The sequence below is a fragment of the Mustela nivalis genome (genome assembly GCF_964662115.1).
Source record: "Mustela nivalis genome assembly, chromosome: 17".
NCBI classification, from domain to species: domain Eukaryota; kingdom Metazoa; phylum Chordata; class Mammalia; order Carnivora; family Mustelidae; genus Mustela; species Mustela nivalis.
Window position 1 is genome coordinate 58,220,443 of NC_139036.1, and position 23,515 is coordinate 58,243,957.

Consider the following 23,515-nt stretch of genomic DNA (forward strand, 5'->3'; position numbering starts at 1 on the left):
TATTTCTTTCAAGTCTGTCTCCATTTTTAAAGGCACTTTTCTTCAGTCTCTATAGAATTGTACTGTACTGTAGTTGTCAGTGAAAAGATCTTCATGTCAGTTGTTAAATTTCTTTCTTTCTTTTTTTTTAAAGATTTTATTTATTTATTTGACAGAGAGAGATCACAAGTAGGCAGAGAGGCAGGCAGAGAGAGAGGAGGAAGCAGGCTCCCTGTTGAGCAGAGAGCCCGATACGGGACTCTATCCCAGGGCCCTGGGATCATGACCTGAGCTGAAGGCAGAGGCTTTAACCCACTGAACCACCCAGGTGCCCCTCAAAGTCATTTTTTATCCCAGTATTTGTTTTACTTATTTCTTCCTGATCTTGATTCCTTTAATTGTTTTTTCTTGCCTTATTATACTAGCTAGACTGGCCAGTACCATATTGAATATGAGTGGGTAGGCTTCATTGTCTTGTGCCGGAGCTTAGAATGTTAACTATAGATTTTCCCCAAATATGCTCTTTGTCAGACTGAGGAGATTCCCTTTTGTTCCTAATTTGCTGGAGTTTTTAGCATGGATGGATGTTGACTTTGATAAGTACTCTTTCTGTATCTATTGAAAAGATCATTATTTTCTCCTTTGTTCTACTAATAGGGTGAATTACAATGATCGATTTTTGAATATTAAACCAAGCTTGCATTCCTGGCATAAGTCCTATTTGGTTACAATATGCAATCCTTCTCATACATTGCTGGATTTGATTTGCCTAATTTTTTGTGAAGGATTTTTTATGTAGATCATGAGGGATATTATTGGTTTGGTGTTTTTTTGGTTAGTTAGTTTGTTTTGGTAATGCCGTTGTCCGTGTTCTTTCAGCCTCATGAAATGAGTTCAGAAGTCTACCCACCTCTCCATTTTTTGTAAAAGTTTGCATAAGATTGGTTTTCTTTCTTTCTCTCTTTCTTTAAGAGATTTTATTTGTATATTTGACAGAGAGAAAGATAGCAAAAGAGGGGACACAAGCAGGGGGAATGGGAGAGGGAGAAGCAGACTCCCCACTGAGCAGGGAGCCCATATGGGGCTTGATCCCAGGACCTGGGATCATGACCTGAGCCTGAGGCAGATGCTTAATGACTGAGCCATCCAGGCACCCCGGTGTTATTTCTTTCTTAAGTGTTTGATGGAAGTCAGCAAGGAAGCCATCTGTCCCTAGAGTTTTCTTCTTGGAAAGTTTTTTTGTTTTTTTAATGACAAATTAAATACTTGTATTAAATATGTTAAATGAATTTAATATTTAATTGGATATATTAAATGCATTTGATATGTAGAGAGAGCTATTCAAGGTTTTTACTTCCTCTTGTGTCAGTTTTGGTAAATTGTATTTTGAAGGAATCTGTCCATTTCATGTAAGTTGTTGCACTTATTCATATAAAGTTCGTAATTTTCCTTTTTTATCATTTCAGTGTAGGCTCCTAGGGATAACCCTTCAGTCTTAATACCGGTAATTTACGTTCTCTATCTTTCTTTCTTTCTCTCTCATGAGTCTAGCTATGAGCTTATTGGTCTGTAGATCTTTTTTTTAAAAGATTATATTTGTTTAAAAAAAAAGATTATATTTGTTTATTTGACAGAGGGAGAACACAAGTGGGCAGAGCAGCAGGCAGAGAGAGGGAGGGAAGCAGGCTCCCTGCCAAGCAGAGAGCCTGATATGCGGGGCTCAATCCCAGGATCCTGAGATCAAGACCCGAGCTGAAGGCAGAGGCCTTAACCCACTGAGCCACCCAGGTGCCCTGATCTATAGATCTTTTCAAGGAATGCTTTTTTTCTTCTTCTTCTTCTTCTTCTTCTTTTTTTTTTTTTCCTTCATTTCTATCCTTATCTTCATGACTTCCTTCCTTCTACTCACTTTGATGTATGTGTCAGGTCCCAGGCAGGAAACAGAAACCATACCACACCAGTAATTTGAACAGCAAAATGTAACCTACAGCATTATTAGCAGGTAAAAGCTGGTTAGCTGCTAAAAGAATAGAACAAGACTCTGGAGGGGCATCTGGGTGGTTTAGTGGGTTAAGCCTCTGCCTTCGGCTCGGGTCATGATCCCAGGGTCCTGGGATCGAGCCCCGCATCGGGTTCTCTGCTCAGCGGGGAGCCTGCTTCCTCCTCTCTCTGCCTGCTTCTCTGCCTACTTGTGATCTCTGTCTGTCCAATGAATAAAAAAAAAAAAAAAAAAAAAAAAGAACAAGACTCTGGAGAACACAGAGCGGCAGAAGCAGCAGCAGCTAGTTTTGAAGGAAACACAGTGTGACTTTGGGTTTGGTCCCAGTTTCTTGGCTAGGACACCAAAAGCAACAGGCAACCAAAGAAAAAACAGATAAGTTGTATTTCATCAAAATTAAAAAAAACCCTTCTGTGCCTCACAGGACACCTTGACTGAGAGCAAAGGCAATCCATGGAAGCGGGGTGGGTGGAAATATTTGCAAACCATATATCCATAAGGGATTAATAATTAGAATATATAAAGAACTCATACAATCCAACAACAAAAACCCAAACAGCCCAATTTTTAAAAAAACGGACAAAAGGACTGGCGTGGCCCTTTCTCCAGAGAAGACACACAGATGCCAACAGGCCCAGGAAAGGATGCTCAGTGTCCTTAAAAGTTACAGAAATGCCAGTCAGAACATCAAGGAGCTGCTACTTTATACTCACGTTATCCAAAAAACAGAGTAACACTCGGTGACCAGGATGTGGGGAAATCGGAGCCCTCGTGCTTGGCCGCTGGCTGCTGTGGAAAACAGTGTGGAAGGTCCTCAAAAAATGAAACCCAGGATTCCCACATGCTTCAGCACAGCCACTTCTTGTGGGATCCCCCGAAGAACCAAGGGCCGGGTCTCCTGCAGATACGCATGTGTCAGGGGCAGCGGCTGGGGGGCTGGGGCCAGGGGAATGGGAAGTTCATGTCTGAAGGGCACAGAGTTTCAGTTTGATAAGACAAAATGTTCTAGAGATGGGCAAGTTGATAGCTGCACAGTGACGAGGCAGAGGCCACGTCCCAGAAACCCAGGCCTAAATATTGTTAAAACGGTGAATTTTGTGTTAGGGAGATTTCATTGCGCACGTGCGCGTGCACACACACACACACACACACACACACAGGTGCACGCGCTCAGGGGGCCGCTGTGGCCCTGGGGCTGGGGAGCAGTATGTGAGAGGACAGGGAGAACCAGGAGCCCCTGCTGCCCTGCCTCACTGGGTCTGGGGTTCAGGCCTTGCTGGAGAAAGTGTGGCTGCCGCACACACCTGTGGTCTCCTGGTGGTGAAACGCTCTTCCTAGAGAGTGTGGTTGGAGCTGGTCTGTGGAAGCAGCTCATGGGTGGCAGAGAAGCTTCTGGAGGGCATGGGCAGGTCGGAGCTGGTCCACAGGAAGTTTCTGGGCAGTGGGCTGGGAGCTAGAGCAGGTGCACGGGAAGGGGCCCCCTGGGTGCCAGAGAAAGGCCGTGAAGGGCAAGCACCGGACTGCTCAGGGCCCCGGGAGCCGGGAAGAGGAGCCCCTTCCCTTGTGCTGCCCAAGGGAGCCTGTCCCTTGTCCCCCCCCCCGCCCCCCCCCACGACCTTTGTGTCTGTGTGCGTGCGGAGGAAATGATTCACACCCAAGTGTGAAGGTGGGGCTCAGAGCAGGCAGCCCTAGGGTTTGGGGAGCCCAGAGGAGGAAACGGGGGTGGGGACAGGAGATGTGACAGATACCGGGAGACGCGTCGTCCACACCTAGAAGGCCCGGGGGAGGTTTCCGCAATGCCCGGGACACCGGTTCCGTCACATCTGAAGTTTACCCTTGTTTCAAGAGGCCCGGGATCCTTGGAGGTGACCGGAAAGGAAGGAAAAGGACGTCCCCTGGGGGTCGTGTGTGTGTGTGTGTGTGTGTGTGTGCTCCGCCTTCATTTCCATTTCGCTATCTTCCTGATCACCAGGGAGAATGTCTGCGAACCTGCCCCCACCGCCCGGCCCTGTGCTGCGTGTGGTGGGACGTGTGGACGTGGGCACACGGGTGCACACACACACACACACACACACACACACACACAGACAGGCAGGGGCGAGCAGTCCTACAGATTGTACCTAGGCCTGGCAGGAAACCGGGCTCTGGGAAACTTCAGGCCCCACCTTTGGCACAAAACTGTGCTTTTTGTTGCTGAGCAGAAAGTGGGGGTGGGGCCCGTCGGTGCGCAGAAGAGCAGGTCCGGCCCTGGGCGTCCAGAGCAGCTGCGGGCCTGTTCGGGGGCTCTTTGTCCCAAGCTCCCAAGCTTTGGGGGGCTGGGGGGTTCTAGGCCAGGATCACGGGGTTGCCCCTGAGAGGAACCTCGGCCAGAACACGCCCCCCACCCCGCTGCCCAGGGGCTCCCCACACTGGCGGAGGGCAGGCGGCTGAGTTGGTGCTCTGGGCAGTCTGTGCGAATACGGGGTCCAGGCCACCCCGCCAACCCCGGCTGACTGTGAGTGGGAAAGGGGGGCCCCGCCACAGATGCTCTGGGGGCGCGGGGCCGCCTGGCCTGTGGGGCGTGGGAAGGTCTGCATGAACCCACTGACCGATGGAGCTCGGGGCGAGCAGCCGTGTGACCTGGCAGACGGGACAAACCAGCTGCGGGAGGGAGGGCCACCGGCCACCGGGCCATTCCTGCTCAGTCCCTGTCAGAACAAAGGACCACAGACCCGGTCTCACACAGCGGACACCCTCCTCTCATGGTTGCAGAGGCTGGGAGTGCGCCGGCCGGGCTGGCTCCTTCTGGAGACCCTGGGGAGAATCGGGAGCCTCTCCCAGCTTCTCTCCGGGCTCCGGTGGCCGCCCGCCTCCCACGGCCGGTGCCCCACGGTCGTCTCTGCCTCCGGCTCCCTAGGGCTGTCTCCCCCGAGCGTCTGTGTGTTCAGAGAAGCCATTCCTTTCTTTTACAGAGACACCAGCTCGTGGGTTTAGGGGTTTAGCACCCCCCCACAATCCAGGATTCCCTCCTCTTAACTCCATCACATCTGCAAACCCTCATTTACAAATAAGGTCGCTTTCGCGGTTCTGGGCATTAGGGTTTCCACGTACCTTTTTGGGGAATACAGCTCAGCTTCCCACAGGCTCTCTGCAGAGGGGGCCTCTCTGGGCCTCAGTCGTGAAGGAGGATGTGTAGGACAAGAGAGGGCCCTAGTGTGGGGTGTGGGTACCTGGATGCTGTGGGGGGGCTTGAAGGGGGTCAGGGCAGGGGAGGGGAGGGTGCTGCGGGTTTGTCTGGACAGGAGGCACAGAAAGAGAAGAGCTGCCGGGACGCCTGGCTGGCTTAGCCAAGTGTGTGGCTCTTGATCTTCGGGTCATGAGTTCGAGCCCCGCCTTGGGTGTACAGATTACTTGGGGGGACAAAAAAAGAGCTACAGTCACTGGTCTGAATATTTGGAGGGTTGTTACATAGAAGGAGGAAAGGACTTAGTCTGAGTTCCTCCAAAATGTACCCTCAGGACTGGAGGCCTGACAGGTCCCAGAAAGTATAGTTTGACTCGTCACATACAGAGGCATTTTGCCCACAAGCTGGATTTTCTGACAATGGAGCAGGCCAGTTCACAAAGTAGTGAGTTCCCCATGCCTAGAAGTATTCAAGCGGGGACTGTGTGGAGATTGTTCAGGAAAGCTGTAGAAGGGGCGTCTGAGGCTCCTACCAAGGTGTCTGTTCCTTGATGGGAACTTAACCCTCAAGGTGTGGCGATGTGGGGAACATGCTGGAATCGGGAGGGGCCTTCTGCTCAGGCCCCACACATTCTGCTTTGTCTTTACAGTTGGGGATCAGGCCAGGCTTGATCCTGCCACGCTTCCAGCCCGGCTCTTTGTCTTTGGCGGCCTCTGGTTCCTATGGCAACGGAGTCTCCGCCCTGTGGCCTACCTGCCTGATCCCACATGTCGTAATTAAGCGGGGTGTCAGAGGGGCCTGGGGAGACGTGTGCGGATTGTCACATATGCGGATGAACACATGCTTTGGTGTTGCACGTGTGAACACACACACCCCACCCCCGGCCGAGGGTCCCTGGTGCAGAGCCCCCGCCTCTGCCGCCCACCCGCCCCCGCCGGGTCCGAGATCCGTCGAGAACACCAGCTACGGAGGCTGGCCGCATGCCAAGCTCTGTGTAAGCACGGAATAACACGTGTCTTAGTTTTTGACTTGTTTAGTAAACCTGTAACACTTGTACTATTCTAAGCGCTTTACAAGCATGAACACATTTTAATTTCATGATAACCCTTTGCAGTAGGTAATGTTATCCCCGTTTTAAAGATAAAGAAACTGAGGCATGGGGTTACAGGGACCTGCCCGAGGCCTGCCTCGCTCCCTCGTGCACACACACACACACAAACCCGTCCAGACACACTCGCACACATGTACTCGATGGCAGCTGTTCTCCTCGGATGTGAAGCGGGTCTCGGAGTGGCCAGGGTCCTGGTCGGGTCCGAGTCTCTCTCTGGCCTTGTTCTGCTGCAGACACTGAAGGGCATTCCTGTAGCCTCACGCCTCTGTCTGGCCTGTCTCCCAGGAACTGGATTTCCCCTAGAACCCCTGCCCAGCCCGGAGGAAGGGCTGAATGACCCCCACTGCCTGGAGGTGACTGGTCAGGCTCAGTCCCCCTCCTGCCAGCCCCTCTGCTCACTGCTCTGTGGGCTGCGGGGCCCACTAGGCTTGCCCCTGGATCCGGGGACCCAGCAGCTGTCCGGGAAGGAAATGACACTTGAGCCTCTGGGAAGCTTTGGGAGAAGCAGCTGCAGGGACGTGCGGCCTCCTGCTGTTGTTCCCCCGCCCCCGAGGACGGGCATGAATGGATCACTGTGTGGACGTTCCCAGTTGGGCACAGGGTGGCACAGGCATGATGCCTGCTTGTCACACGTGCTCATGAGGACTTGCCCTAGTCCTGTGTGCTGCCCACTCACCCGCCCAGCCCAGGGCAGCCTGCAGACACCGTCCATGGTCTTGCTGAGACTTGCTATTTCGCAAGGAGACTGAAGCCCGGAGATGTCGAGATTCTACCCGCTGATAACTTAGCCGAGCTGGGGTTTCTGTCCAGGGCCCTGCGCCTCCAAAAACCCAAGTTCCTCCTATGACATCAGACGCAGGGAAGGATTGGGTGTGTTTCCATGAGCTGATTCTTTGGCTGGGCTGTGCTGCTCAGTTCATTATAGTTGCTCAATAAAATGCCCAATGAATGGGTGCCCCCCTCCCCTGGACCGTCATGACTGAGAGTCAATGGCTTTGGCCCAAGTGTCTGCCTCCGTTCCCTGGCCCAGTGCCTCCCTTTGGGGTGTGTGACCTTGAAAACAGTGACCCTCTCCGTTCCGCCTGGGACGGCGACTCTGAGTGGCGTCAGGGGAGCAGCTGGGGATTACCAGCGCCCCGTGGCTGGCCGGCTGGCCGCCACATTCCTGGCAGGGACGCGCGGGCGGTTGTCAGCCACATGTGTGGGGAGAGCTGCCCACGCACGGCTCACGCACAGGCCTGCCCCCGCCCTCCGGCACGAGCCCCCTGGGGGGCTGCCAAGACTCTGCTCTGGAACGTTGGCCAATGAGGGGGTCCTGCCTGCTGTCCTGGCTGTGGCGGTTGTTCAGGGTGGTCACGGTGGTGGAAAGAGCCTGCCCGTGGATCGTGGGTCCTGTGTGTGTCCTGTGTGCCTTCTACCTGTGCTGTTGTGGGTGGAGACCACCGCTGCTCGCCCAGGGGCTGCAGCCTCTGAAGGGCCTTCCACGGTGGAGGGCTGGTGGGGGACCCATATAAACGCCGGCCCTGGGGGACGGGGGGTGTGTTTAGAAGCTCTCGGGCCCCTTCCTTCTGTGCCAGGGCTCTGGGTATCCGTCTTCAGGGGAGAGCCAGTGTCTGGGTCTTGGAGTAAGAGTAATACAGGGTGGGGTGGGTCTCCCTGCTGGTGGGGGCATTCCTGGACGCAGATGCAACACTGTGCCAAACAGGGACTCTGGGCTTAGGCGAGCGAGCTGGGGCTGCCCGGGCGGCTTCGCTCTGCAGAAGTGGGTAGCGTCCCTGCCCCGTTAGCACCCCCGCTCCGCCGGGGTTAGTGAACGCCCGCTTCCCCTGCCCCCGACCCCAGCATCACACGTACTGTGCACCCGGTCCCCTGGCCTCGAGAGCCTTCTGCAGGGACTCAGAGCCACAGCCCCTGCTGCCCTTGATCCTGTTGAGGGCCACACGGATGGACGTGGGCTTTGGACAGGCCTAGTTCATGTCTCCCAGCAACTGCCCCGATCCCCGGGGCCTGGACAGGCTCCTGCCTTCCTTGCCTCTCTGCTGCCCGTGGGGAGATGGGGGGATGGGCAGGCTACGTCTCCGCAGCTTCTCCGGGGCCAAAGGGGGATGTCACAGTAATCATGAACCTGACGAATGCCGCGGGCTGCAGGCTGCAGGCGCGCTGGGGCTGCCCCGGGGAAGTGCTGGCCCTCCTGCTTCTCTCCTGTTCTTGTTTCTTCTCCTCTGGCTGTTGCCCCCCCTTCCCCTCCCCCTCCCTCGCCCTCCCCCCTCCATTCTCCTCCCCCCCTCCGCCATGCACTACCGCCAGGACTACGTCCCCAGGGGCCACCTCCGTTCCAGTCCTCTCTCTGGTTCTCTGAGTGGGGACTGGAGGGCAGAGAGGGGCTGCCCCTCCTGGGGGGCTCCTGCCGGCCAAGCACTGAGCAGGACGGTTTGCAGTCTCCAGCCTGCTTCTCCGTCCACCTCTGGCCTGCCGGGGGCTGGGCGCAGCCGCCGGAGACGCAACCCCGGAAAGGGGCTCTTGGAGACCAAGGGTTGGCCGTCAGGACAGAGCGCTGTGGGGGAGAGGGGTAGGCGCCATGGAGGGGAAGCTATTGTGACATGCGCTAGTGCTTTATTTATGACTTAGGATGTTTGTGGGGTGACTGGAGCGGAGCTGGAGACGTTGCTGGCCAGAAGTCCAGGATTGTCCACTGCGTGGCTGGACCCGGCCGCTGGGGGAACTCTGGGCAGGCAGATAAGGCGTGGGGGCAGGGGCTGACGTTCGCTTAGCATCTGTCCCACACCAGGCACTGGGTGCAGAAGGGCATAAGGAGCGTGGTCATCTGGGCCGGCCCACACCTCCCTGCAGAACCTTCCAGGTGCAGGTGGGGAGAGGACAGTCAGGACTGAGAGGCAAGAGCCTTTGAACTCCCAAGGCACGATCGTGGTCAATAAGCATCTCTCTGGCGGTCTTCAGGAGGAGAGAGAAGGCGCATCCGCGCTTACAGGGCTGCGTTCCTGCGCGGACTCTGCGTGGGGGTCTGCCCCTGCCCCGGCAGCTGCTGTGGTTCTCTGCAGCTCTCTCCTCCCTCCACGGACTGTGGAGTGGTCCCCACGGAGTGCAGTGGGGAGCACTTTACGGTCCATACCCACGTGCCAGTCCCTCCGATTCCGCCCCGATACCGAACTTTGCTTTGTCACCTCTTTGTCCGCCTGCCCGTCCTTCCATCCGCCCGTAGGTCCACTTTGTTGTTACTCCTGGTGCATTTCCGAGGAAGTCACGAATGTCCTGATGACCTGCAGAATCATTGCCAGACGCTCCCAGCGTCACCTGCAGAATTTCTGACCACCTGCCCACTCTGAATACTCGTCCAGGGCTGCTCCTTCCCCAGCAAGAGCATGGTGGGCGGAGCTGGATGGAGCCTGGGTTCCAGGCCCGGCTCTGTCGTTAACAGCTGTGTGGAACCATCTTGCTTCTCTGGGTTCAGGGATGAACGGCATTCGCCTGTGTGTTAGAGGTGACGAGCACTACCAATGACCAACTCCTGTTTCGTGCCCAACACTTGCTGTCACGAATCCCTTCGATGTAGGGATTGTCATTCCTAACATTTGGGGGGATCGGGGACAGCTCAGAAAGGTAGAGCAACTGGCCAGCTGCCCTGCCGCCTGGTGAGTGGTCACCCTGGGTCTGCGCCCTGCAGTCCGACCCAGAGCCCAGGCCTTGGCTCCGGCTGATGGTCTTAGGCTGTGATTCATCCCTGGAGTGGCCAGTTCTGCTCTGTCTGTTCTGTCTGTTGGTGTTGGTGAACAGAACTCTCTTTCTCAAGGTCTATCTCAACACAGAACTTTCCAGAATGGTCCAAGCCTACTCTGGGCATGTATTGATTTGGTGACCCCTCTGACTTATGTTAGTGTATGTGCTCTGTCAAGCTCAAACCTTTATTTTCCAATTTCAAATGCCCAAACAAGCAAACAAAACGAACCCGGGGGGAACTAGACTGTTCATTCTGCTGTGATTGTATCAGACTCCGCCCGGGGCTAGTGCGTAAAGCTCAGGTCTCTGCCTTCCCTTCAAAGGAGCTCTCAGACTGGCGGGATGAGGGACAGACGCCCTATCAGCCAGGGAGCTGTCTGGCTGTGTAGCAAAGACTGAAATAACAGAGGCCGACATAAAAGAGAAATTAATTTCTCTTCCACTTCCCTGTCCAGATGTAAGCAATCAGGGTGGCCCAACACGTCCATCCTGTGAAATAAGATGGTTGCTGTGGCTCCTGCCATCAAATCTGTACTCCTGCTGGGGGAGGGAAAGGGCAGGAGTGTCCGGAAAGTTAAACACTTCAGATCCCCTCTCGCTGGACAGAACTAGGCACATGCGTACTCTTGGCAGCAAGGGCACCTGGGAAATGTATTCTTTCAATGGGCACCGATATGTCCAGTTGACACTTTGTCACCGTGGAAGAAAGGGAGAGTAGATATTATGGAGGGCACCGAGGGTCGTGCCACACTTGGTATGTAGGGTGACGGCCAGCCCTGTGGCAGGGATCATTCCCGGGAAAGGTGAGACTGGGAGACAGCTCATCAAGGAGGTGACATTTGCGCTGAGCTTGAGGGGCAAGAGAATGGCAAGTGTCTTGGCACACGTGCCGCCTGTCCTGAGGTCAGGACAGACATGGTTGGTTGATCATTACAGCTGTCTTTCTCCCTGAGCACCCAGCAGCCCCGGAGACCTGCTCCGCATCCCCCCAGTGGGCAGGCGATTGGCTCGGGCCTGCCTGTTGAACCCCACCGGCCCCCGCATCTCACCCGTCCCCCCAGAATGAATCCGCTGCGGCTGTCCGACCACGTCAGCTAGAGGTGGGTGCGCCCCGCACCCACTCTGCATCCAGTCACGTCCTCTTGGTGGCTTGAACTTGGTCACGGTGGGGTCATTTCCATCACCGCAGTTGGCAAATGTGATCGATCAGGCATTTCCCCGCCTCTGGGTGGGTCGCTAGACATTGACCAGCCCTCCGGACGTGGCCTCTGCCCTATCTTCCATCCTTTCTTTCTATCTTTCTTTTTTTTTTTTAAAGATTTTATTTATTTATTCGACAGACAGAGATCACAAATAGGCAGAGAGGCAGAGAGAGGAGGAAGCAGGCTCCCGGCTGAGCAGAGAGCCTGATGCGGGACTCGATCCCAGGACCCTGAGATCTTGACCTGAGCCGAAGGCAGAGGCTTTAACCCACTGAGCCACCCAGGCACCCCTCTTTCATCCTTTCTTAAGCAAAGTCTTCCTGAAAGGTCTGAGTGCAGATCTCTGTCTTAATAGGGGGTTCCCGCTGCGCAGCGCTTCCCTCCTTTTGAAGGTCTTGCTCTGCCTCGGGGTCACCGTTCGGGATGTCAGCGCCTCCCACGCAGAACTAAGGTCGCGGGTCTGAGCGGGGAGATTCGGGAGCCCGGCAGGACTGACAGTGGTTGTGTGGTGCTGCTGTGTCCCAGGCACCTGCGGCTTGGCTGGATGGGGGATGGGCGCCAGGGAAGCCACGTGGTTCTGCAGAAAGCGGATGTGTGTTTGGAGGTCGGAGGTCCCCGACAGGACCGTGCTGGACTTTTCCTAGACAGATGATCTAGATCATTCATCATCGAGTGGGAACCACTCAGTCCTGGGCCTTGCCCAGCCTGCTCGCCCAGAAGACCACATGTGCCACGTGGGCTCCATCCGTTCCCTTCACTCCAGCCGCGGGGTGGGCCTCGGGCTTGTGAGACGGGCTGACATCGGGTGATTCACGGGCCTGGAATGTCCGCGTTTACCTCTGTGAACACGACGCCCCTGGTACCAAAGGCTCCGCTTGGGTTTGTGTGCTGGTCTGTGCACCGCGGGTGCTGCGGCTTCGGCTCGCCTGCCCCACCCCCTCCAGTCCCGGGGGGCCGTGCCGCTCCAGATGTGCGCTCACTTGGGCAAGGTCGGCCGGCCCGGGGCCAGGTCTGCGGGCATGTGGATAGAACAAGCTGCAGAGACCCAGACTCCACGGTCTCTGAGACCCGTGTTGACGTGGCCCCCTCTGGCACGCCTCCGCCCTGCCCCCCGGGGTGGGAAGTTTCCCTCTGCTGGAGAACAGCTGTTCTGACGAGGGAGCCCATCTGGCCGGCAGGACAGTGGGCGGACGGACTGGGGGTGCTCTGCGCCTCCTTCTTTCTCTGGCTGTGTCTTTCCCTGCGGCAGGAGAGGACTGTCCCCTCTGCAGGCTGATTGCTGGCTTCCCCCTCCAGTGAATGGTCTGGGTCAGAGGCTGCCCTGGTCCCTGGGAAACCCACCCGAGGGTCCGGGAGAGAGTCCCTCCTCCCACGGGCTCCTGGGGGGCTTCTCAGAAGTGGCGTCCGAGCCGAGGACCTGAGGGCTCCGGAGTGAGGCAGCCAAGGGACGCCTGGGCGGCTCAGTCCGTGAAGCATCTGACTCTTGATCTCGGCTCCGGTTATGGTCTCAGGGTCGTGAATTGAAACCCCACATTGGGCTCCACACTGGGCATGGAGCCTGTTTAAAAAAATTAAAAAAAAAAAAAAAAAAGGATGGGTCAGCCAAGGTCGGGGCGAGGAGGGGGATGGCTACCAGGCGGAGGCGTGACACTGGCTTGTCCGGGAACGAGGGGCAGCGAGGCAGGGGCAGAGGGCCTGGGGATGGAGGGCCTAGGACAGCCTTGGGGGCCTTGCTTGGCTCTCAGCGCCTTTGCAGGTGAAGGTCGGATGCACATTCTAGAAATGGGGTCCCGTCAGCAACTCTGGGTTAGGCTGGGAGGAGCCTAACCCAACTCTGGGTTAGCCCTGGGCAGGGAGGCCCGCTTGGGGCCCGAACGGTTCTTCCTGGAGCCTGCAGCCAAGCGCGTGAGGGAGGCTGGGTGTTCAGCAGTGATGAAAGACACCCCAAACCTGTCTCTGACTTGGGGCCACTCCAGCGATGCTGGGGGCGTGGTGCACTGGCTCTTAAAGGCCGTGGGCTGTCTTGTTCCTCTTCCCTTTGGCCATTTTCCAGGTCAGTCCTCCCCCTCAGCTCCCCGTCTGCAGGAGTCTCCTGGAAGACTTTCTGTCCCTACATGGGCAGGAGGAGCATGGCTGCCCAGGTGCCCAGCGAACCAAAGAGACACACAGAGGCCTTCTGTGGGCCCCGGATGCAGACGGTCTAGGGGAAGCCTCTGCACCCCCCACCCCCACCCCCCGCTGGGGCCTTGGCACTGGGAGGCCTTTGTCCTTGGGGCTGGTCTCTCTCCTCACAGCCTGGCCAGAGCTGGCATCCCCCTGGTCAGGGCCCTCAGCCCAGCCTTGTCATCTCGGCGAGTGACTCATGCTGGGGGCGGGGGGACCCGAGCGCCAGGCGGGCTGTGGTAATAGCAAACCCATGACGTCCCCGTCCCTGAGGTCACTTCACACGAGGGACAAATGGTTCATTGAGGTTGGTTTGGCTGCCTGCTGGCCCCGGCAGCCCTGGTCGTGGGGACATGTCATTACCCGGGAAAGCAGTGCTGGCTCACGGGGAGGGGGCCTGGCCAGCCTCCCTCCAGCGCAGAGCATCTGTTCCCAAGGCTCCGGGCCCAGACCCAGAGGCTGCATCTCAGGTGGAGTGAGGCAACGTGGGTGCCCTCCCCCAGGGGCCACGCCGGGCCGAGGGATGCACCCGGCGGTACACAGCCTCTTCTCGGTACATGGCGGGCAGGGACGGGCAGAAGAATCCAGGCCATAGGGAGCCCCCCCCCCCACCCCCCTCTGCATTTTGGCTACTGATGTCAGGCCCTTTGTCCCCAGATGTCGTGCTCCCGAGGTCTCCGGAGTGAGCTGACCGGCTCCTCTTCTTTCTTCCCCATCGTTCCCCGGAGGTGTGGGCCAGGCGAGGCACGGCCCAAGTTGCTCAGTAGAAATGAGGAGGATGAGGGCCAAGTGGGGGACCTGCCTGCTCAGGACTGTCCCCACATATGGGTGGCTTCCCGCTGAGCCCTTAGAGGCCTGGCCCAAACAGAGGCCGAGGCACCCGGCCTCTTCCCCCCCCCCGCCCACCCTGAGCCTGGGTTTGAACCCTGGGCAGAGTCCCGTAGCACCCGCGATCCTGGGGTTGCCGGATGAGAAGGGGCACGGAGCCTAGGTGTGCCTAGACACTTGCTCCTCCCCTGGCTCCCGTTTCTAGGGCCTGTCTCCGGCTCTGGAGCACCCCCCTACCCCCGCCCCGGCCTTACGGACTAGCTTCTGGGGACATTTCCCCACAGAGGCCCGTTGATGGGAAACCAGTTCTCCTCCAGGCCCCAGAGCTTTCCCGTGTAAGCTTCGGTAGTCAGGTTTCTGCCGTTGCTAGGGACGCCTGGGAGCTGATGTCTCCCTGGGGGCCCCTCCTCCAAGCCTTCCCTGGGGGGTCCGTGGCGCAGCCCCTTCCTCAAAATGGAGGGGCACATGCCCAAGTTCCAGGCTGCTGTAAAGGCTGTTGGGAATCCCTACTTCGGCATCTTCTTTCCGCTCTTCTGAGGGTTTTTGCTTGCTTTTCTACTTTTAATTTTTTTTTTAAGATTTTTATTAAGATTTTATTTATTTGACAGAGATAGACACAGTGAGAGAGGGAACACAAACAGGGTGAGTGGGAGAGGGAGAAGCAGGCTCCCCGATGAGAAAGGAGCCTGATGCGGGGCTCGATCCCAGGACCCTGGGATCATGACCTGAGCAGACGACAGACACTTAACCGACAGAGTCACCCCGGCGCCCCTCACTTTTCTATTATTGAAAAGAGTAAAGTTGATGACCTTCTTCCATGGGCAAAAGCTATAGTCTCTTCCTCCCCCTGCCCTCTTTCTACCTCTGTCTCTACCATTCTCTCTCTTTTAAACAGCCCAAACTAGGGGGCCTGGGTGGCTCAGTTGGTTAAGCTACTGCCTTCAGGTCATGATCTCAGAATCCTGGGGCTGAGTCCCAGACTGGGCTCTCTGCTCACTCTGACCCGCTACCCAGTCCTCTCTCGCTCATTCTCTCTCTCTCTCTCTCTCTCTCTCAAATAAATAAAATCTTAAAAAACAAAAACAGGGGTGCCTGGGTGGCTCAGTGGGTTAAAGCCTCTGCCTTCAGCTCAGGTCATGATCTCAGGGTCCTGGGATTGAGCCCCACATCAGGCTCTCTGCTCAGCACAGAGCCCGCTTCCTCCTCTCTCTCTGCCTGCCTCTCTGCCTACTTGTGATCTCTCTCTGTCAAATAAATAAATAAAATCTTTAAAAAAACAAAAACAAAAACAGCCTAAACTGAAAAAAGACAGAGTAAGCAACATTGAAAGACACTGAGCTCCCCGTCACCAGAGGTGTTCAAGGGTAAGGCGAAAGGGCATGTAGGGGGCAGGCATTGAAGGGAGATCCCAGCAAGGGCTGTATGTGCCCTGGTAAGCCCTGAAGACTCTTGTGAGAGGGTGCGGGGTGGGGTTCCCCCCTTTCCTGCCCTCCCACTGAGGCTGCCGCCCAGAGCCTCCATGGCTCTTCCTCCCACCTGCTCACTGGCTGTCTCCTGGGCGGGGGCGGGGCCAGGAGCACTGTTAGGGCACATGTCCCGAGTCCAAAGGGGCAGGCGGACGGGCAGCTCCCTGGGGCCAACGTCACCTCGGTTACTGCGGCGACTTTAAAAATAAGTTCGGCCACAGAGGGCCTGTTGGCCTTTCTTCTCCGCTCGGATCCCGCTCAGATGCTGCTGTTCTTGCTGACGTGGAGCTGGGGGAAGGCTGGTGACTCAGCTCTTGTCCCCACGCTGCGGCGGTGTGAGCCGCTGCCAGCTCCTGAGCCCTTGGAGCCCAGGGTGCCTGCTCTGGAAAGGCAGCGAGGGGGGCAGGACACCGAGGGGACAGCCTGTCCTCTCAGGTATGTGGCCCAGCCAGGTGTCCTGGCAGCCACGGGGTAAGGCCCAGCCACTGGCTGCTTCGAGGCTGGGTGGATACCAGGCCGGCCCCTCCTTCCTGCCCCCTGCGGGACTCTGGACGGGATGCAGTGTGGCCCTGGCCCCCCTCTGTACCTCTGGCCTCAGCTCGCTGCCAGCGGGCTGGGCACTCCAGACCCTTCCGAAGCCTTGTTCTGGGGGCTGGAGTAGGAGCAGACTCAGCAGGAATGGACTGCGGGCAGAGGGCACGAGTCAGGGATACGGCGTGAGCCCCCGTTCTCCTCCTCCCCCTTTCCAGCCAGAGCCCCTGAAATCACCTTGGGGGGTTACAACTTCCAAGCAGTTTTCTGTCCCCGCCCCCCCACCCCAGCCCCATCCCCAGGTTCACAGCCGCTGCCCCCACCTTGCACGGTGGTCCCAGTGGCTCTCATGTCCCTGCAGGAAAATTTACAACTGAAACAGAAAATGGGAGGCCAGGCAGGGCTGCCAGCCCCCTGGGAGCCAGCCATGGCCATGGGAGTGGTGAGCTGCTGGGGTCCCGAGCATCTGTCCCTGGGGCTGGGTGGCTTGGGCGGGTCACGGGCCGGCAGCCAGGCAGCAGGGAGCAGGAGCTTGTGCGGGTCCTGCTGGCCAGCAGCTTCCTTCCGTGACCCGAAAGCATGAATTTAGAGGAGTAATACTTTGTTTAAAAAGCTCCCTGCCTCTGAGATAAGGCCAGGGCTGCTGTGGTCAGAGTTTGCTGTAAATTTTCTGAACAAAGCAGGCTGGGGCGATGGCTGGGGAGTCTGGGGAACAGATTAATCATGTGCTAAGAAAACGGCATTCCCCTTTGAAGTGAAACCTTATGGTTGCATTTAAGCAGCCGGGCAGATGGAGGAAGGGTGTTCAGTGGCATGCGGGCTCGTGAAATGTCAGCTGTACCCACAGACGGGCTTCACGGGAAGCTTCACACCCCGGCAGCTCGAGAGACGCTGTGGTCGGACCCTGATGGCGTCCCAGGGCCGTGGGAAGGGAGAGGGGTTCCCGGTGCCTTGGTTGGGGTGCGGAGGGCACCCTGCTTGTCGTCCCAAATGCTGGGGCTGCCTGGTGGCTGGCGGGCATTCGGGGAGTCGGCACGCATCCTGAATGCGCCCCGTGCCCCTGTGAGCTGATCCTCTGTCAGGAGTCCCCGTGACCCGGCCGTCCTCTGAAGGAAACTGAGCTGTCGTTCCCCAGGGATTTGACAGGTTCTTGAGGAGTCCTCTTTGCGCGCCGGGAGGCGAGGAAGCAACTGTCTCAGGTCTCCTGGGAGACCCTGGGATGGTCGCGCTGGTATTTAAGATGGAAACGACAGACAGGAAGCCAGCCGGGGGACACCTTAGGGACGCTGCCCAGGCAGTGGGAGCCGCAGAGGAAAAGGTCCTGAGGCAGAGGACGGTGTGAAGGAGCGGGCCGTGAGCAGACCAGGTGGAGATGGGCGCGGGCGCGTGGGAGCTTGACAGCCAAGGGAAGGCGTCTGCAGTTGATTCTGAGCAGGATCAAGGGCACGGGAGGTGACATAATGTGATCTTGAAGCGTCACTGAGATCCGGATGGAGGGGCCAGAGTGGAAGCAAGCTCCCGGCTGGGGAGGCTGTGCAGGACCGCCAGCGGGAGAGGGGGGCCGGGAGCGACAGCCCGATGTTCAGTTCCGGGGTACCCTGTGAGCCGGCTGTTAAACACAGCCGTCGTGAGAAATGTAATCACGTAGCATACGGACACGGAATTCATATTTTCGGGAATGTATATACAATAAAAAGTAAGTTATATGTAAATTATTGCTTAAAATTAAGTGCTGTGGAATTACCGTACAATCCAGCAGTTGGGGTTCCGGGTAGATGCGCGAGGGCGGGGGCGCAGGCCTCCGAGACCGGCCCACGCCCGGGTTCCCAGCCGCTTATTCCCCACAGCCAAAAAGTGGAAGCCACCCAAGTGTCCATCGACGGCTGGACGGGCACACAAAATGTGCAGTGGGCCTACGGCAGAACGTCAGCCTTAAAAAGGAAGGAAATCCTGACACACTTGGCCACACGGACGAACCTTGAGGACCGTGAGCTCGGTGAGCTAAGCCCGACCCAGAAGGATAAACACTATGATCTCACTCGTGTGAGGTTCCCTCGAGCCGCCGAGTTCACAGAGACACCAAGTAGAGGGGAGACTGCGGGGGCTGGGGGGGCACACGGGGAGACAGGGGTGGGTGGAAAGAAGTTTCCGTCAGGGGGACAGCCACAGTCCTGGGCATGGCCGGGATTGATGTGTTCAGTGCATGTCGCTGTGGGCCGAGGTCCGGTTTGAGTGCTACGCCTCACGTTCTGTGCATTTTGGCATCACCCTATTAGAAACAAATCACGTTAGATGAGAAACAAATCACATTATAAAACTAAGTTATCTGCTCCATTTATATAAATTCCTTTAGACATTAGGCAGCATGCACCCCTGGAGGGGGTTGGACCCGGGTTGAGGTCAGAAGCAGCTGGACCCACAGATTTCCACTTTGGAGATGGAAAGTCACTGATGGCCTGGCCGTGGGGTGAGGAGTGAGGGGACCCAAGGCTGATGCCTAGGCCCTTGGACTGAGCTGCTAGGTGGATGGAGGGACCGTTTACAAAGGTGGCGGACAGAGGGAGCTTGGGGGCTGTGGAGGGTCGGGCAGCCGACGGATCCAAGGCTCTGGAGCTCATGGAGGCTCTACTGTGCGCCATGCGTGGGTTGGGCTGAGGCCATGGGCGCCTGTCCTGGTCTTTGAGGAAACAGATGGTCCACTTAACAGGGTGTCCTGTCCAAAGGCTCAGAGCAGCCGGGCAAAGAGCCACTGTCCTCCCCTTGCTCTCCTGTCCCCGCATGGAGTCCCGGGTCATGGATGCAGGGGTTGAGCCAAACGGCTGTTTCCGCCCATCCACTTCCTAACTCCCTCTTTCCCAAGGCTCATCCCACCGGGGCCTGACCCATGGGGTTTCTCTCCAGGCCTGGTCTTGCCCATTTCCAGAAAAGTCTAAAACTGGACTTCATATTAGACCTTTCTTATCCACCCCTGGCCCGTCAAGGATTATTAAAACTTGCTGCTTGCTGTTGGGATGTCCCCAGCCCCACAGTCCCCTCAGGATGACCACCTGCACAACAGCATTCCTCGTCTACAGCGGGTTTGGGGCTTCACACAGCAGAAATGTCTTTTCTCGTGGTTCTAGAGGCTACACCCCGAAATCAAGGTGTCAGCAGGGCCGCACTCCCTCTGAAGCCTCGAGGGAAGAATCCTTCCTCACCTCTTCCAGCCTCTGGGGTCCCAAGTGTCCCCAGCTTGTGACCACACCCTCCAATCTCTGCCCCCAACTTCACATGGCTGCTCTGCATCTCCTCCTTTTGACCTCTTACAGGGACACTTGTCCTTGAATTTAGGGGCCGTCCTAATCCAGGGTGATCTTCTCTGCAGGGTGATCACATCTGCAGAGATCCTCATACCGAATCGGGTCCCATTCTGAAGTTCGTGAGGATGTGTGTGTTTTTGAAGCACCCACTGCAGTTCTCCTGGGGGAACCTGGGAGGTGGGTGTCCCCTCCGGTGTCCTCTCTAATCACTCTTTCCCCTTGGGCCAGGCTTATAGTCTTGCCTTCTCCGTGGCCATCACAGAATGCGGACGCCTTATTCTGTTTTTCTGGCCAAATTTAAGCTCGCTTTCCTCTCTCTGCTGTGGCTCCCTTGATCTGCCCAGCACCCCAGCCCAGCCTGCCCTCCGCCTCCCCACCCTTTGCCCTGACTGTTCTGCCCTGAGAAGGGGGCTGGGAACCCCTCACCTTCCCATAAGGCCTACTTTGCAGACTGGACGGAGCCATCGGAGGTGATGGAAGGCTGGGCCGAGACAGAACTGGGAGCAGGATTTCTGCGGGGAAAGTGAAGGCCGGAGCGCGGCCTGATTGTTTTCGGGTTTGGAGAAGGTGATTATTATGTGAAGGGTGGTGCTCAGCTGTTTGCCATCGCCTCTGAAGACAGACAAAAAGGAGGAAATAAATGATGTACAATTAGAGCAGTTGGTTAGATACAAGGGTGAACTTCCTGGCTGGGAGTGTGGCCAAGTGCTGGGCATGGTTTCCCGAGGGAGCATGGGGACCGCTCCTTACCTGGAGGTGTCAAGGCCCAGGGGCAGCGGTAGCCCATGGTGGTTAAGCCGAAGGCAGGGGTGTGGACCGGATGGGCACTTTCTGGCCATGGAAGTTGGCTCCCTCCTGCCCATTGTCCTTTGGGTTCCCACAGGGGAGCCTTTGGCGAGGCGTGCACCAGGGCTGGGCTCCCCGAGGAGATAAGCACACATCTGTTCAGCTCCACGAAGGGGACACGAAGAATGCATAGAAGCTGACTCTATGCTAATCTGGGGGAGCTCCAGGCCAGCTCTTTGGAACAATCGCATGGGTGTGTCTGCACTCCCCAGGGGCTTTGTATAAGCACACGGGAGAATTATGCCATGGACCAGCACCTTCCCAGGGGCCTGTGTAGTTAGGCCTCTTCGCAGGGGCAGTGGACCACCCAGCTGCCCAGTACTGGGTGGAACAGGTGGCCCAGAGAGCTTGGCTGTTCAGCAGGCCCGGTGCTGGCTTTGCAGCAGGATGTGCCGGGGCCGCTGGAAAGGCTGTTGGGGTGCCCGCGATGGCAGCGCTGACTCCCTGGCTGAAACCCGGGCCCCAGGCAGAGGAGGGTGTGTGCGCATCCGAAGTGTCTGTGGTTTTGCAGTTCCATGTCCACAAACTCACTTAGTTGAAAATAGTTCAAAATATCCAAAGCATGAGGGAGGGAGTGACCACTTTTTTTTTTTTTTTTTTTTAAAGAAAGTACTCGGTTTCAGCTGCTTGATAAAGCCACCCAACCCTGTGTTCTCAGAAGAGATGGGGAGGGACTGGGATGTCAGTCAGGCCTCCGCATCCCCTGCCCTTTCGGGATCTTTCCAGGCTGGGGGTGTGGGGGCTGAGAGAGGAGTGGCACTCATCGACCTGAGACCCAGGACAGCCCTCCAGCTCCTGCCGGCCTCACCAGGAGGGTCTCGTCCCTGCGGGGACTCTCACTGGGCTTGAGGGCATGACTTGGGGCAGAGGTTCTGGGTCTAAGGTAATGAGCGGGACAGCGGGCCAGAGCAGACGGCCTAACTGACGAGCCCCGGAAGGGACAGGAAGGCCCCTCCGCTGTGGGGGCCAGCCCTGGAGAGCCCTTCCTGGGGGCTCGGTCCTTTTGCTTCGACGGTTCCAACCCGGCCTGGAGGACCTGCCTGCCTCCCTTGTAGATGACAGAATTTAATCAGTGTTTGCCAACCCATGGGCACGTGTAGAAACGGCTGTCTTGGAGGGCAAGACCAGGTCCGAGGTACGGGGAGACGGCAAGCCCCCCTTCTCCCCATTTGGAACTCCTTCCTTCAAACATCGCCGCCTTACCGGGGGTAAGGCCGAGGTTGACGCCCGCTGCCACCAAGCAGGGCCCCCCCCCCCTTATTGTGGAAGCTGCGGGTGGCACATTCCGCTGGATGTTCTGGTAGGGGTGCTCCTTCCTGGCACTTTTTCTGTCACCTGGCTCAGAGGGTGCAGCAAGGGACCCCGGGGGTATACGGGTGTGGGTGGTGGGAGTCGCTGGAGGGCCCCCCCCCCCGCCCCCGGGCCATGTGACTCCGGCGCTCGCCCCTCGCTCCGCGGCTCCCGGCCCACAGGCGGGGGTCCCGCGGCCCGCCAGCTCGGGCGCTTAACCCTTGCAGGCGCTGAGCGCGCGCAGGCGGCGGCGGCGGCGGCGGTGAACTTTGTTTGGCTGCGTAAATAAAACCTCCCGCTGGAGGAACCCTGCGCCCCAGGGAAGGGGAGGAATCTCTCCCCCCCACATTCGGCGCCGCCCCCGCGCCGCCGCCCGGCCCCCACATCCGCCCACATCTGGCCGCGGCGGGGCGTCCGGGGGGGAGGGGCCGGGCCGCGTCGGTCGCCGTCCCCCGGCGCGGGCCAGGCGGGGAGGAGCGGGGCGCCGGATCGGGCGCCCAGGACTCGGCCTGTCCCCGCGGCGGCGGCGGCGGCGGCGCGGGCCCCAGCACCCGCTCCCCCACCCCACCCCCAGGCCCGGGCCTTGACGGGCGGGCGGAGCAGCCAGTGCGAGCCGGGGAGGCCGGGCCGGGTGCGGGAACCTGATCCGCCCGGGCGGCGGGGGCGGGGCGGGGCGGGGGCGCGGGGAGCCGAGGCCCGGCGCCCGCCCGCCTCCCCCATTCATTCAGCGGAGCCCGGGGGCCGAGGGGCTCGGCGGCCAGCTCTGCTCGGCGGGAGCGCGGGCGCAGGGCCCGGGCCGCCGGGGCGCTTCCTCGCCGCCGCCCTCCGCGCGCCGCGCCGCCCGCCAGCCACCATGTCCGACCCCGCGGTCAACGCGCAGCTGGACGGGATCATCTCGGACTTCGAAGGTGGGTGCCGGACGCGCCGCGGGCGCGAGGAGGGGCGGGCGGGACCCCCCGAAGGGGCGCCCTCCCGCCGCGCGCCCCTTGTCCCGCGCCGCCTACGTGGAGGACCCGGTTCGGGGGCCCGCGCGCCTCGGCGGCCCCCGCGCTGCCTCCCGGCTTCCTTCCTTTTATTGTATTTGCCGAACGGCGACAGCCCCCTCGAGGGCTCGCGGGGCGCCCGCTGTACTGGCCGGGGCTCGCGGCTCCCTCGGGGCCGTCGCTCGCTCCCCTCCCTGCGGCGCTGCCCGTCGGCCCTCGGGCCCCCGCGGCCCTGCGGCGGGGCGGGGAGCCGGTCACCCGTCTCTGCGTCCTGCCCGGAGCGCGGCCGCCCTCCCCCACACCCGTTTCGGGGCCGGACCGAGCCGAATCCTCGCCGGGGAGGCCGCTGAGCGGACACGGCTCGGGGCCGGTGGGATCTAGAGGGGGGCGCCCTTTGGCCCCCCAATCCAAGCCCGGGGACACCCCCTTCCGCCTCCCGGAGTCGGGCGGCGCGGGGGAGGAGGGGCCTGCGTGCGGGTGGGGAGCGCAGTTTGGTCCCCTCCCCCCTTCGGGGTTTACGGAGTGTGCCGGGACTTGGGGCTCTTCCCTCCGAGTGCGCCGGGCTCCCCAGCCCTGAGCCTGCGTGTGTGCGTGTGTGCGTGTGTGTGCGCGCGCCTTCGTGCGCCCTCGCGGCGGCCCGTGGCTTTTGGTCCTGGCGTCCTGGGGAGTAAATAAAGCGGTCGGGAGGGAAGCGCACACAATAGTCCGCTGCGCTTCTGGGCCCGGAATTCTGAGGGGCGGGCCTGCCTCTGCTGGGACCTGGAGCCCCCGCCCCTGCAGGGGGCTCCCAGGCAGCCTTGGGCCGAGCCGTCTGGTGGGCCTGGCCTTGGGGCTGCTAGGCTGGAAGGAGTTTTAGATGTCCAGGTGCCAGGCGGAGCCAGGAGGTCCTCTAACACCCCCACCCCCCCACCCCCGTCCCC

At 58.8% G+C, this 23,515-nt stretch overlaps 1 protein-coding gene across 7 annotated transcripts in view; it reads left to right on the forward strand.

The window, feature by feature from the left end:
• The window catches only part of SEPTIN9 (septin 9), a 143,701-nt gene that overhangs the window by 34,693 nt on the left and 85,493 nt on the right, over positions 1-23,515 (forward strand). The window contains exon 1 of one of the 7 annotated variants that reach the window (XM_082705371.1): positions 22,285-22,520. The exons of the other annotated variants lie outside the window; for them this stretch is intronic. Within the exon in view, the coding sequence (XP_082561497.1) occupies positions 22,466-22,520 (55 nt within the window). The 5' untranslated portion in view covers positions 22,285-22,465. Of the gene's footprint in view, positions 1-22,284; positions 22,521-23,515 lie in introns of those variants that run through there. 7 annotated transcript variants of the gene reach the window in all.